Below are 15,107 nucleotides of genomic sequence, written 5' to 3' on the forward strand. Positions count from 1 at the left end.
AATGAAACGGTATGTGCTAACTAGTGGAACACTGCGGTATAGTGGTAACGAAGGGCTAGCCCCGGGAATCAGAAGACATGCTCTCAACCCCTCTTGGTTGAATTCTTGTAAGCCACACATTTTACTTATATGAGCCTGTTTCCTCACCTGTAAAATGAAGGTAATGACAGTTGCGCTACCGAGGTTGCTGTGATAAAAAGTGATTTGCTACTATATAGTGAATTATATTATTAGTAAATTAGTAAGTTAAAGTATATAAAAGGGTCTGAGCATTCAGAGAATGGAATGGACTACAACCAAGGGTCTAGATAGAGATGAGAAGCACCCGAGTTTGGAAGGCAGAGGGGGACTGATCCACATTACTGAGCGAGGGTAGGGAGGAGAAGTAAGGGAACTGAAGGGATCCTGTAGGGCGTCGCTCGGCCTCCTAATCACTGTGGGACAGGGAGGAGTCTCATGGGATTGCACAGATCATGGGAGCTGGCAGCTTCGACGCTCTTCCGTCTCAGGTCTCCTACTCAGAACAGCCCCTCTTTCTGTCTCCCACCCCTACGCCTCACCTTGCTATTTGATGGTGCCATAGGCGTATTCCCGACCTCCTAAATATGGCTTCTCTTGAGAGGTGAGGACGTCCTTATCGTCGAGGCCGCGTATCCATTGGCCGAGAGAGTTCAGCGGCTGTCAGTGATTGGTCTAACTGTCAGGGGAGTGGGCGGAACCGGAAAAAGGTCCGTGTCGGCGCGCGGGTGCCGCCGCCGAGGGTGGGAACAGGGTACCGCGTTGGAGCGCCTTAGTGTTATGAGGAAAGCTGCCGGCATGTCTGCAGAGCTGGGTGTTGGGCTAGCGCTACTGGCCGTGAAGGAGCGGGTGCAGCAGTCTGCAGCGCGGCGATCCCGGGTGAGGGCGAGGATTGGGGGTCCTGCGACTCGGGGGCGTCCCGGTGACCGGTAGAGGTGGGGGATGGACGCGGGGGTGGCATGGCTGAGGGCTAAGGCCCGGTGTCTGTAAGATGCAGGGTCCGATCCCTGAAGAGGTCCCTCAGGGCCTCCCTGTCCCAAACCTTTTATCTGGAGATGTCTCACACCATGGGATTGTGGGGTGACCCTCAGGAGGGAAGGACGCGCTGCTGCTACAGCAGCGGGATCTAGCGGCCTGCAAGCTCTATTTGAGAGAATCGTGTGACGTGACAGCAAACCCTCCCCCCAATCCCCCTCCAAAAAAGCAAATAAACATCCCAGGCCATACTGAGGGAAACTAGGGCTAGAGTGCCTGATTTTGACCCTTAGCTGGCCTGCTGTATCCCGTGTGTGACCTTGGGCAAGTCATCCAACTTCCCTGGGTCGCTGTTTCCCGTCCTGTAAAATGAGGAGGGCCTTTCAAAGCTGTGACTAGGGAGGTGACAGCCCCTCCTCCCCCCTCCGACGAGTCGGACCGCACCTGGAGGGTTATAGTCACTTCGGAGGGACAATTTGGGAAGGACCTTGATAAATGAGTTGTAGAGTGTCCAGAAGAGGGCAGCCAAGATGTTGTCATTTTGGAAAATCAGGTTGGAGGAACATGGACTTTTAGACTGGAGAAAAGAAAACTTAGAGTGTCAGGGGAGAGAGGCCTCACAGCAGCAGTCTTCAGGTATTGGCAGAGCTGGCTTTGTACATAGAGCACTGATTTGGGAGTCGGGAACACTTGTTCAAATCTGGTGTCAGACAGTTTCTATTTGTCTCGGTTTCCTTATCTGAAAATTCGAGGTAAAAATAGCACCTAATTCCCAAGGTTATGGTGCAAATGAGATAATTGTAAAGCACTTAGCATAGTAGCTCTCTCGGAGTAAGTGCTGTTTAAATGTTACTAATATTATCCAACTTATTTTATCTGAGAAGAGGCAGATTTAGATACAGATAAGGAAAAACATCCTACTTGTTAGAACTATCCTGTAAGTGAACCCTAAACTATTTCACTCCTAAAAGTGGAATGTGCTGCTTAGAAGATAGTAGATTCTTCCGTACTGGAGTTCTTCCATCACTGTTACCCTTACCTTCTGTCTTGGAATCAATACTGTGTACTGTGTATTGATTCCAAGGCAGAAGAGACGTAAGGGCTAGGCAATTGGGGGGGGGGGGGGGGAGGAAGGGGTGTTAAGTAACTTGCCTAGGGTCACACAGCTGGGAAGTGTCTGAAGCCAGATTTGAACCTAGGACCTCCCATTGCTATGCCTGGCTCTCAATCCACTGAGCTACTCAGCTGTTCCACCCCGCCCCCCCCCCCCCCAATCACCATTACTCTTAAAAGAAGAGATTCTATATGCACTCAAGGGCTCTTCCAATTCATGAGGTTTTTTCGGGAAATGTCTAACAACCCCTTGGCATAATAGGAATTTACCATTTAGCTCTCTCCAAGAGGAGATTGTAGAAAAGACACTCTTAGTTACCTTGTGTCATGGGGATAAAACAGGCCAGGGTGGGCACCCAAAAGAAGAATTGAATGCTTCAGGTCTTAGATTTTATAATGAGAACATCAGATCAAAAGATTTCTAAAACCCCTAGAACTGCAGTTCTGAATTATTTGAAAGTCAAGGACTGTACTAAGGGCAGAAGCTTATGTGAATAGAACCTACCACGGGAGAGAATGATATGTTACTTTCCTGGGGTACTTAGGAGATTCATCAGGCTGTGGTATAGACTAGACTTCTGATTTAATTGGTATAGAAAACTCCCTTTTCAGTGCATATCAGCACCTGCTTTTCAATTTATATCCTTAAGAATTTCCTAAAATACTTAGAAGTACAGTGACTTTTCCAGGGTCAAAAAGCCAGCATGTGTTAGACTTGAACTCAGATTACTTCAGATTTGGCTCTCCATCCACTTTGTCATGTGTTCAAATGCTAATATTTCTTCTTAAGATTGCTTAACTAATACAAATTGTTAATCTTCTATGACTCATTACACATATTTAAAGAATTGGGCAGCTAAGTGGCACCAGGGATAGAGTGCCAGGCCTGGAGTTAGAAAGACTCATCTTTCTGAGTTCAAATCTGGCCTCAGACATTTACTATCTGTGTAACCCTGGGCAAGTCACTTATTAATTGTGTTTGCCCTCCATTTCCTCATCTGTAAAATGATCTGGAGAATAAAATGGCAAACCACTGCAATATTTTTGCCAAGAAGAGTCAGACATAACAAAAAATAACTCAACAACGACAGCAACTTCAAGAATTGCTCTGGCTGGGAGAATTTATTACCCTGCAATCAGTTTGGTCAGAACTAGATAGCTTGGTCTTTTGTGGTGACTGGGAAAAAGTTTGCCCATGCCAAAATCCTTTCTACTTTATAAGATCTATCAGACCTTGTACCCTGCTAGCATTGCTTTTGAGAAGCTAGGACCACCTTCATACCTCAATGAGGTTTTGGAAGAAGAGTTTTGGTGTCTTTCATACATATGCATAAGAGAAGTATCAACAAAGTGCTGTGTAAGGGTTCTTTTGCAGTTGGTTTTCCTCCTCTTGAAATGACCCCAGACCAGAGGTTACAGCCCCTTTTGGTAGTAGGTAGTCATCTAAAGGAAAATAGATAGGGAGCGCTTTAAAGGTGCCCCCTTTATTATATTGACAAACTTAGAAAACAGGAAATTCTGGGCTGGGATTCAGAAGACCAGAGCCCCAAGTCTGACCCTTGACTGTATTGCAGTCTGTAAAATAGAGGGGAAAAGAGTGGGATTGGACTTAAGATCCTTAGCTCTAGCATTCTGTCATTCTAAATGATCCTCCCCATAGAAATCATACACCCGCTGAGTGAAATATTTCCTGGCAGCAATTCCCAGTGCCGATGATGATGATGATGATGATGATGATAATAATTATAACTAACATATAGCATTTACTACATGCCAGGCACTGGCTTTACAATTATCTTATTTGATGCTCACAAGAACCTTAGGAAGTAGGTGCTATTATTCCCATTTTAAAATGAGGAAACTGAGGCAAACAGGTTAAGTGATGCCCTGTGTCTCATAGTTAGCAGGCATCTGAGGCTAAATTTGAACTCGAGTCTTCCGAATCTAGAACCAGTGGTCTTCACTGAGCCTCCTAGAGCAGCTCTAGTATCAGTCATACCTCTCTATAGGACTTTGTTTTAAGGATAAGGTAAATTGAGAACAATAGGAGAGGCTAGTAGAGCAAATTTTGGGGCTGGGTAGGGTAGTTATAGTCAGTAAAGAAGGAGATATATATTTTCTAATTGTCTTACCTCTCCCAAAGCTTACTTATTGATTCCCTCAAGAAATTTCAAGGGTTTCTCCCAGCTCAAAAATTCTCTGATACTTTAAAATACCTGATGGTGAATGGCATTATTAATGATAGCTATTCATAGCTACCCAGGTCAATGGATGTCATTATTGAAAAGAAGGAGATTCTGCTCTTTAAATAGTGATTATGGAAAAGAGTTAGACTGTACATTAAGCAATGAATCAGGACTCTTGGGTCCCATCTGACATTCTGTTACTAGTTAATCTCTCCTTTCCTTGGAACTTTGCTATTGTGAATGAGAAAACTAAAGTTGGGAACGGGGTGGGAAAGTATCGTGAACTTGTGTTAGAGTTTGCAGAACTGGAGATAGGAGGGTCCTTGGGTTAATTTAGTGGATTAATCTTGTAGGCAGCTAGATGGCACAGGAGATAGAGCATTGGACTTGGAATGTGTGACCCTAAACAAGTCACTTAACTCCGTTTGCCTCAGTTCCTCATCTGTAAAATAAATGGAGAAAGAAATGGCAAACTGCTACAGTGTCTTTGCCAAGAAAACCCCAAATAGGGACCTGAAGAGTTGGACAGGACTGAAATGATCCAAAAACAACAACAAAAATCTAGTGGAAAGATACTATAGTAGAAGTCAAGTGCCATCTCTTACATTAGCACCCTTCATATGATGGGCAATTCACTTAAGTTACTTGTTCCCTTAAGTTCTAAGGTTTCCTCATCTTTAAAATGAAGGGATTATGCTAATTGATCTCTGAGATTTCTTCTATCTCTAAAATTTGGGGTCTATCTTAGCCTATTTCATGTCTTAGCCTATGACATCATTGAGCAGAACCTTCAAAAGAACCCATCAGCTGGAATGTCTGAAGCACTAGATTTTTCTTCTATTACTAGCTAATCTCTCGTGTCCTTTCTCAGCCACCCAAAACTGCATATATTGAGGAAGAGAGTACTTCAAGAGAAATTAATATATCTCACAACTGAACTGCCAAAAAACTCAAGATCTGGGCTGTACCTGCTTCTTTTATTGGGCCCCACAGTGATAAATGGTCCATTGATTCATGCTGGGTACTTTGTATTAAGGAATCTGCAAGAGACCAGTCAAGGCTTTACTGCAAAAAAACAGATGGCTTTTCTTTAGTAAAAATAGGGCTGTTTCTCATCACTGCTGTGGCCTATAAATTTCCAAAATCTAGGCCTTTTCTCACCTGCTGTCTTTGAGGTAGAAACAGGTTGCATACAGATGTTAAATTTATTTGTTTTTAATTTCAGGAATTTTGCCTTAGAACAGTCCATGACCCCCCTCTAAGAAAGAATAAATCTCTCTTGACTGAACTTGAATTTGTTCTTCTCCTGAACAGTTCAGAGTCACAAATTCCAGATAATTCCCTTCCCATCCTTTTTCCCTCTTCTGAAACTGAGTTACTCAGGCTTACAAGGAACACAAAAAGAACAAAAAATTAGTTCAATGTAGAATATCCCTTGTAATCTCTGAGGCATCAGGCCCCAGTAAATAGGTTTCCTTCTGTTTGAAGGATTGTGACTTTACTATTTCTTACTTCTGCTGAGTAAGAACAGTCCTTTTTTAGGTAGTAGATTGTTAAACTTGAAGTATCATACATTTAAAGGTAAAGAATACTGCTTCCTATAGGACTAAAGAGATAAAAATGGGGTTGTCAAGGCTCTTATTCTAATTCTTTTCCATTAGATTTACTAGGATAATTCTTCCTTGCTGCCAGTTATTTCAAAGTGAATATCTCAGGGCAGCTAGGTAGCACAGAGGATAAAGCACCATGCCTGAAGTTAAGAGGACCTGGGTTCAAATGTGATGTCAGATACTTCCTATCTGTGTAACCCTAGGCAAGTCAGTTAAGCCCAATTGCCTAGGCCTTACTCCTCTTCTGTGTACTTTGTATTGATTTCAAGGTAGAAGTTAAGGGTTTAAAAACCAAAAAACCCAAAGTGAATATTTCTACTTTTCACTCAAGTATGGAATCTTTCCCTCTTGGCAGGATCTTCCAGCCATCCAACCCCGGCTAGTAGCTGTGAGCAAAACCAAACCTGCTGATATGGTGATTGAGGCATATGCTCATGGGCAGCGCAGCTTTGGAGAGAACTATGTAAGTGTCCTGTCTGAGTTCCCCTTGTCTGCAATGAGAGGATATGACTAGACTTTAGAAAAGGCCCATTTGCTGGACTTTGGACTCATGTAATTTTCATTTTAATCTTCTCAGGTTCAGGAGCTGTTAGAAAAAGCATCAAATACTAAAGTAAGTGTGTTTTTATAGATTCTTTATATTCATTCTAAATCTTGATCTTCCTCCCTGGGCTGTTTTTAATTGGAGAAAGTAGAAGAGTTCAAAAAAGTGTCCGTTCTGGCTTGTTCATAGGTTTTTTCTAGCTAAATGGAAAGTCTCATATGAAGTCCCTTCCACCCCTAAATCCAATGGTACAATGTAACTAGATCTTAGATGGATTTTTCTCCCTTTTAGATCCCTAAAAACGGTTGGTTGTAGCCTGCTGCAATCTTGGTATCTATTTGAAACTTATAAGCCGTGATAAATATGGACATAGAGCCACTCACCTTGGGATGGAGAAAAGGCAGGGCAGGAGCCCTAGAACCATCGTACCTGAATCTCTCTCTTGTTGGGAAAGCTGTTAGGGAGCTAAGAAAGGGTAGGAGTAGTGATTTACCAAGTCCACCTGGAGCTCTTATGTTGGAGGTGTAGGGGACTGACCCAAGAATTGTAGGGATCCTTGGCCAAGAAGTGTCTGCTAGTGGTCCTGATCTGTACCCTTAAAGTCGGAGCCAAAATACATCTCTCCCTCCCCCTGCTTTTTCTCCAGATTCTATCTTCATGTCCTGAGATCAAATGGCATTTCATTGGCCACCTGCAGAAACAAAATGTCAACAAATTGATCGGTAAGGAAATAAGCTAAAGCTTTTCTGTTAAAGGTAAGAGGGGAAAATAGTCTGAAGTAAAGACTCCCCTAATTTACCCATTGGTGATGATAGGTTTCTTTCAGGTAAGAAATTCAAGTTGTTAATATTAACAGGGTAAAACAGAGTAGTTGATGCCTGTGGAAATGAATTTTAAACATTTTAGTCCATGTACTTATTCATTTTTACCAGCTGCACATTAATGATCCATCACCCTCACAAGCTGGCCACTTCCTACCTTTCCAGGCTCCTTATACCTCTGTGACCGTCCGACTACACTGACCTCCTTGTTATTCTTCAAATAAGATGCTCCATCTACCAACCCAAGGCTCTTCCCCTCCTCTGAACTTCCTACTCTTCAGGAATTCTCTATTGCCTCTAGGATAAAATACAAACTCCTGGATCCAGCCTTATTTCATATTGCCTCCCTTCATGCATAGCACATTCCAGCCATCTGGACTATTAGCTCTTCACGAAATGTGACACATCATCCTAGCTCTGATCTGCCATCTGAAAATGGTGGTGCCCTCCTCATTATTTTTCAAGAATGCTTTGTCCAGACCACTGCTTTGCCCACATAATGGGCCACCTTATGTGAATTTGTGTACGTGTCATATTTCCTTTAGTAGAATGCAAATACATTCCTTGAGAGTAAGAACTGTTTGACTTTTTATCGTGTCACTAGTCCCTAGGAGAGTGCCTGGCACATAATCAAGTACTTACTGGATTTATTATCTCATCAGTGTGGCTACTCTCCAGTGGTGCAAATTCTTGGCCATCCACACCACTCCTGTGGGTGTCCTCCCACAGATCCTCCACAGGGAGTTTACCCAATATTCTGTGTTTCTTCTCGTTCTCTTGTCATTGCATGGCTTCCAGCAAAAACATAGACTATCCTCTGGTCATTCTTTTTTTCTGGTAACTTTTATGCCACTACTCCTGCAGTTATTTGTTGGTTAGATGTTGCAGTCTAAAGCAATTTGAAGCCATGCCTAAAAGGTAACTAAATTATGCATACTAGTTGACCCATCAGCCCTAGGCCTTTCCCCACCCCCCCAAAAAAAAATCAAAGAAAGAGGAAAGAGCCTATTTGTACAAAAGTATTTATAGGAGCCCTTTTTGTAGTTGCCAGAAGCTGGAAACTAAAGGAATGCCCACCTGTTGGCATATGGCATAACTAGACATATTATGGCATATGAATGTATTATAATATTATCATGCCATAAGAAATGCAAAACGGACAGTTTCAGGAGAAAATAATGAATATAGAACCAAACTTTGTTCAACTATATAAACTGATGCAAAGTGAAGTGAGCATATCTAGGAGAATAATCTATACAATCATAAAGAAAAGCAAGACTTTAGACTTGAAAGACTTTAGAATTCTAATCAATGCAATAATTAAACACAAATCCAGACACTTGAAGAGGAAATGTGCCACCCATATCCTGCTAGAGGTGTCTATGTTATAATATAGAATGAGACATAGGTTTTTGGACAGAGCTAATATAGTCATCTTTTTTACTGTGCTATACATGTTGATATGAAGGGTTTTATTTTTTAATTGTTCATTGAGAGGGAGAGAGTGGAGAATAGTTGGAAGGAGAAATAATACATACTTGTAAAAAATTAACTTAAATTAAAAAAAAGATATTGGAGCTTACTCATTCCTAAAATGTACTTCTCCATTTCTAGTTGCAGCTTTAATGCGGTATTCTAGGTCTTCAAGCCATGAAGGAGTCTTATTTTAACATCAAGGATATCAATATTTATTTTTTTAACTAATTTATTTATTTAGAATATTTTTCCATGGTTACATGATTCATGTTCTTTTCCTCCCCTCTTCTTTCCCCCCTCCCAGAGCCACGAAGCAATTCTATTGGGTAATACATCTTAAATTCCAAAAAAAAAAAAATCTTAATTCCAAAACCCCAGTCATATCCCCATGGAACCACATGATCGATCATATGTTTTTCTTCTGCATTTCTACATCCACAGTTTTTCCTCTGAATGTGAATATGTTCTTTCTCAGAAGTCCCTCAGAATTGTCCTGGATCATTGCACTGCTGCGAGTAGAGAAGTCCATTACATTCAATTGTACCACAGTATATCAGTCTCTGTGTACAATGTTCTCCTGGTTCTGCTCCTTTCACTCTACATCAATTCCTGGAGGTCGTTCCAGTTCTCATAGAAAGGGAATATTGATATTCTAAAAGATCATTTAGGAAAAAACCAAGTAGATCAAGAATACCTGTTTCCTTGATTATGAAGTGCTGCTAAATGGACAACCTTTAAAGGTGATCTAACATACATGGACATGTATCTTAGATATGCATTGTGGGTAACCTAGAACTGGGTAGAAGAGAATGAGCCAGATTCTTTTTGGAAAAATCTTGAGGACTTTTAATGACTCCAAGATTCTCCCTGAAACAAAGATCTAGTACATAAAAGTGTGGAATAAATTAGTTTTAAATTGAACTAAAGAAAATTTAATACACTGATGCATATTGATATCTAATTTGGTACATTAAGTATTTCCCTTTCCTTATTGATTCTTGCACTAGAACAGTGCCAACTTCCATTCTAGCTCATACTTAGTCATAATATCTCTTGGGTTTCTGGCTGAACAGCGGATAGAATGCTGTGTGAGGAATCGGAAAGACCCAAGTTCAAGTTGTGTCTCAGGCACTTACTAGCTATGCAAGCTAGATTGAGAGCTCCTTGAGGGCAGAGACTGTCTTTCTTTGCATCCTCAATGACTAGCACAATGCCTGGCATATAGTGACTGATCAATAAGTTCTTATCAAATAATTGACTCTAGGCCAGTAAGTAACTTAATCTCTCAGCCTCATTTCCTCATCTATAAAGTGAATATAATAGCACTTACCTCATAAGGTTGTTGTAAGGGCCAAAGGGATAACATTTGTAAAGTACTTTGCAAACCATAAAGCATTTTATTATTACTATTAATAAATTTAATAAAATATATTTATTTCCTAAATATATATTTGTATAAATATAAATTTTAATTTTAAAGTATTATTATTATTATTATGGTTAAGAATTCAAGAAGGGCAGGCATGCAACCTATAAGACTAGGTTGAGTAGAAAGCCAAGTCAGCTCCATTGCTTCTTCTTCCTTATAGCTGTCCCCAACCTGTACATGCTGGAAACTGTGGACTCTGTGAAGTTGGCAGACAAAGTAAACAATTCTTGGCAGAAGAGAGGCTCTTCAGAGAGATTAAAAGTCATGGTGCAGATTAACACCAGTGGGGAAGAAAGTAAGTGACTAAGACCTAACTTAATGGCTTTTACCTCCCGTGGGATGGGGAGACCCTCAGCCTATAAAGTGGGTGGAAATATGTACTTACGCTACCTACCTCACAGGGCCGCCATGAGGAAGATGCTTTGTAAATGAGTTCTTATTGTACACAAGCATCTTCTTGGAGAGCAAGTGGCCAGTTCACATCTCATCTTCCCAAACTCTATAAAAGCCACTGCTGACCCAGAGTGCCCAGCAGTGCATGTGGAACAGCTTCACACCCACAGGAGGCTCCCATATTCCTACCTTCAAAGTAAAGAGTAGCTGGAGCAGGGGCATGATTTTGGTTTTTTGAAAATGCCAAACTAGGCAGCCAGCTGCCCAGAAAGGGAATGGAAATTTAGAATCTGGATAATATTTCTTAGATTTTTTTTTCTTTTTAAATAAATTCTCATCTTCAGTACTGCTTAGTATCTGGAACACTAAAAAAATCAGTGTAGGTTTTTGTCAGTAAGTTTCTTTGGCATGCTGGGGTTGAAAGTATACATGATTATTATTATTTTACATGTCAGCCTTATAAAGTAGCTCTTTGTTCACAGCCTTCCTAAAGCCAGTGCTCATCAATAATTATGTTTCCTTAATTTACAGGAGTGGTGCAGTTGGGATATTTCTTTCCCTACTTTAGTCATATCCACAAACCACAATTCTGCTGTATCCTCCTTGTGGGCAATTCAGTACTTAGCTACAGATTCAATTTGTAGTTGAACCATTTCTTAATGATTGGCAGAAATTTTCTATTGTTTAGAGATTGAGTGAGTCCAGCTACTCTATTCAGTAAATGATGGAACTTGTGGATTATGGCCACTCTGATCAGTAAGTAAGGATACTCTAACCACAAAACCAATGATAAATCATATAGTCAGTCATCTGCTAATAACTCATGTGTTAGTATTCCAGTAGATTCAATGATATCTTAGCATGTACCTAAGATGCAAATGTGTTATTACAAGCACACTTAGTATTCAGTATTCAGCTGGCTTTGCCACTTGCTATGCCCTTGTCTTTCACCTTCTCTAGGCCCATGTTTCCTATCTGTAAAGTGTGGGGGTTAGCCTAGGTTCCTGCCAGGTCTAAATCTCTGGTCCTATAAACTTTAATATAGATAAAGCCATCAGAAATTCCACAGCACAGATATAGAAAAATCGAATCCAATAACTCCTCCAAGGATATAGCATGGTAGATCTTGTCTCCAACAAAGTTCTTATGTCTTGGAGAGGAAGTCCACTTTATAAAATGTTCTGTCCAAGAAATGGCATAAAGGCTGGGGTGGGGGCACCCTGTCCTGGACAGACTCCTGCCTGTGGAGCTTGGGTTTGGGTTGGACATTCATTGAGAATCCTTAAAGAGAAGAGTATCTTGCCTTTGGACCATCTGTTTGGTTCTGGGGGATTGAAATTCATCCATCTTCTGCCACTTAAAGCTTCTTGGATTTCCATCTTTCTCTCCATGAAGGTAAGCATGGACTCCCACCTTCAGAGACAATGGCCACAGTGCAGCACATCAATGCCAAGTGTCCCAATCTGGAGTTCGTGGGTTTGATGACCATAGGGAGTTTTGGACATGACCTCAGTAAAGGGCCCAACCCAGATTTCCAGGTATAGTGGCATATAAATACCAGCTTGGGTAGCATTGTTGAGGGGGCAGGGGCAGGGGTGGCGGGTGCACAGGACCCTGAGCTCTTACCCTAACTTACCCAGCAGTGACACTCACTGCTCTTTAGTGAGGCTCTTCCCTTTGCATTTTGCTTCCCTAATCTGTAAGGCAGTGGCAGAGGATCCCTTCTGGCTCTGACATTCTTCAGTTCTCTATATAGCTGCTAAAGTGCTTGCTATAGTGGCAGGCTTCAAAGGTAACTTAGATTTTAACCAAATCTTTGCAAAGTTAAACTCTCTAAATTTAAACATGTGGCAGCCCTTGGGAAAGGGGAGGGTTTCCCAAAGAAATGCCCCATAGGCATTTCTTCATCCAGTTGGGATGTATATTTTGAGGAGAATAAGGTCTTAGTTTCTTTTCTACTGAAATCTTATTGAAGTGAGCTAAGTTTCCCAGAAAATATTCCATTAGAACATCTTAGAACTGAAGTCCTGAATCAGTGGCTAAATAACCTTTGCCAGAAGTCTGAATGCAGCCCCTTCAAGCACCCTTAGAGAGGACAACTGTCACCTGACCCTTCACTCCTTTTGACTATTCTATAGGCTCTGTTGTGCTTGCGGAAGGAGCTGTGCGAGAAGCTCGGCCTCCCCATTGACCAGGTGGAACTGAGTATGGGCATGTCCATGGATTTCCAGCATGCGGTAAGCTTCTGTCCAAGAGGCCTATAAGGCATTACCAAAGGCAATGAGACAGGGTTAGGTGGAAGGCTGGGAAATCTCTGAGGTGCCCTGGTGGTAAGAAGATGGCGCCTTGTATATGTGAGATGTACATTGAGAAGCATGCCCAGGGCATCATTTCTTGTTATTCAGGATTCAATGTTGCCTCTCTCTCCATTCCTCTCCAGATTGAAATGGGGTCCACAAATGTTCGGATAGGAAGTACTATTTTTGGAGAACGGGATTATTCAAAGAAACCAGCTATGGACAAGGCCATGACAGGCATAAAGGCCACGATGGAGGCAACCCAAGAGCATTGAACTGAGAAAGGAGAGGAACCAAGCAGCAAACTTCTGCCTCTCGAGGGCCCCGGGGTGGGAACTTTCACTATGCACTAACCCAAATCTTACTTTCCACATGCCAGGTTGTAATACAGCGTGCTTTTGTTAAGACCCAGGCCCTAGAGCTCTAATGATTATTGAATTGGTGGGAATCATCTTCACTTAGCATCTTTGACACCTTTGGCCATTTAGATCATTGACTTAGGATTGCCTCAGAACTGGAGAATTCAGGCCTTTCAGCAGGAAAGAGACCAAATCAGAATGAACCCTCACTCCTAGCCAGATCTAACTAATCATGAATGCCTTTTGCAAGTAGAAATGTGTTCACCGAAGCCTATACTTATTGCTGTGAGTTGCCCTTGCCCTGATCACTGGGGGCTTCATCTCCTTTTGATAGAGATGGAGATCCTCTAGAGCATGCACCATATCTGCCCTGAGACAAGATTGGTCCCCCCATCTTCTCTCCCCATTCATAATAACACCCAAAGATGATGGTCAGTTTCTTTACTGAAGAATACATGACACAAGCAATTTCATGGTTCATAATGTGCTTTTCACCCAGAAAGCTGCTAATGAAACCAGAGACTATGATTGATCTTTGTTGTTTTTGGCCTTGGAAATGGGATTTGTGACTAGCTGCAGCTCATCTCCTGTCATTCTTGGAAGCTAACCCTCTCCCCAGTCAGGTGGCAATATAAATTACTTAGGATGTAGTCTGCTGGTGGGGTTTAATAGTGAATTTTGGTGGTTTTCAAGAAATGGAGAGAGCCTTTCAAATCTAGACCAAGGCAGTAGCATCAAACAGGACTGATTTTGAGGGCTCCTCCTTACAAAGTAGTTCATCATCCAAGTTTATATGCACCCTGCTATATTTATAAGTAACAATTTTGTAAATTTTCTCATTTGCTAGTAAAGTAGCAAGGCTTTTGTGAGCATGAAAATGGACAAAATGCAGTATTTGCAAATTCATGAAAAAGACTGTATATCTTGAGAACCTCTCCCACATGTGCACATACACACATATTAGCTTTTCCCTTAATTTATTCAGTCCCTGGACTTAATTTTATGGATTAACCTTGAGAATACGATGCTGAATGTAATTTTTAAAATTCTTAAGCCAATATGATTTCTGTGCTTTTAAAGCTACACAGTATGGTGGTTCATAGACTCTTAAATAAAAATGTGAGTTTGAATTATGCCATCTGTGCCAATTACAAAGGAATTAAAAGATTATTTTTTTACACTCTGGTGTAGTGAATGGCTATACTAGGTGCCTTGGAATAATAGGAATCAACTTTGCTGATTTTGTACCATTCTGGAAAAGGGCTTCCTTTGGAATCACTGCTATAGCCAAGCCTCAACAAAGGATGAAAAAGCAATTATTGATCTAAAGAGGGAGGAAAAGGAAGTACTCAGAAATTCTTGAGATGACTAATGCTCCCTTTATTAGTCGCTGAAGACAGATGCCCTCTTGCCATCCTTGAAACTCACCTCTAGATGGCGACATTTCCTAACCCTGCAAAATCCAGGGGCTGGATGACCCCCAAAGGCTATTCTGAAGACTGAGCCTGAGCCTGAGCAGCTCCTCTCTGGCCTTTGCCCTGAGACTTTGGGGGACCCAGAAGTGCAGATAAGCCAAAAGGAGGAGGCAGAATAACTGTGAAAGACACTTAAGAAAAGGAACTGTGAGCCTGGGAAGCCTCTGGGGGGCCTGCCCATGAATCCCACTCCAGAACAGCCCCCCACCCCCAGGGACACAAGAGCATAGGAATTCTCCCCAGAGGCAGATCCTTTGTCCTGCCAGCCTGTGACAACCAAGCCCTGTCCAGAGGGAGGTTGTCCTCCCTGATGTCAGGATCCCAAGGTCTGGCATGCCTTCCACTAGCCTTGTTTCCTCAGTTAAACATATATGTTCATCCCCCATAAATTAAGCAAAATTTCTTTTTAAA

General features: G+C 41.8%; 1 protein-coding gene across 1 annotated transcript; it reads left to right on the plus strand.

Moving 5' to 3' along the window:
- The first annotated feature begins 714 nt into the window (after nt 1-714).
- PLPBP (pyridoxal phosphate binding protein) lies at nt 715-14,401 on the plus strand. Its single transcript, XM_001381808.4, has 8 exons — nt 715-897; nt 6,258-6,365; nt 6,480-6,515; nt 7,093-7,168; nt 10,333-10,467; nt 11,961-12,103; nt 12,704-12,802; nt 13,006-14,401. Exons 1-8 carry the CDS (start codon nt 799-801, stop codon nt 13,135-13,137), a joined length of 828 nt encoding a protein of 275 aa, XP_001381845.2. The 5' UTR covers nt 715-798; the 3' UTR covers nt 13,138-14,401.
- The last annotated feature ends 706 nt before the right edge of the window (nt 14,402-15,107 follow it).

The sequence above is a fragment of the Monodelphis domestica genome, chromosome 1 (assembly GCF_027887165.1).
Source record: "Monodelphis domestica isolate mMonDom1 chromosome 1, mMonDom1.pri, whole genome shotgun sequence".
NCBI lineage: Eukaryota > Metazoa > Chordata > Mammalia > Didelphimorphia > Didelphidae > Monodelphis > Monodelphis domestica.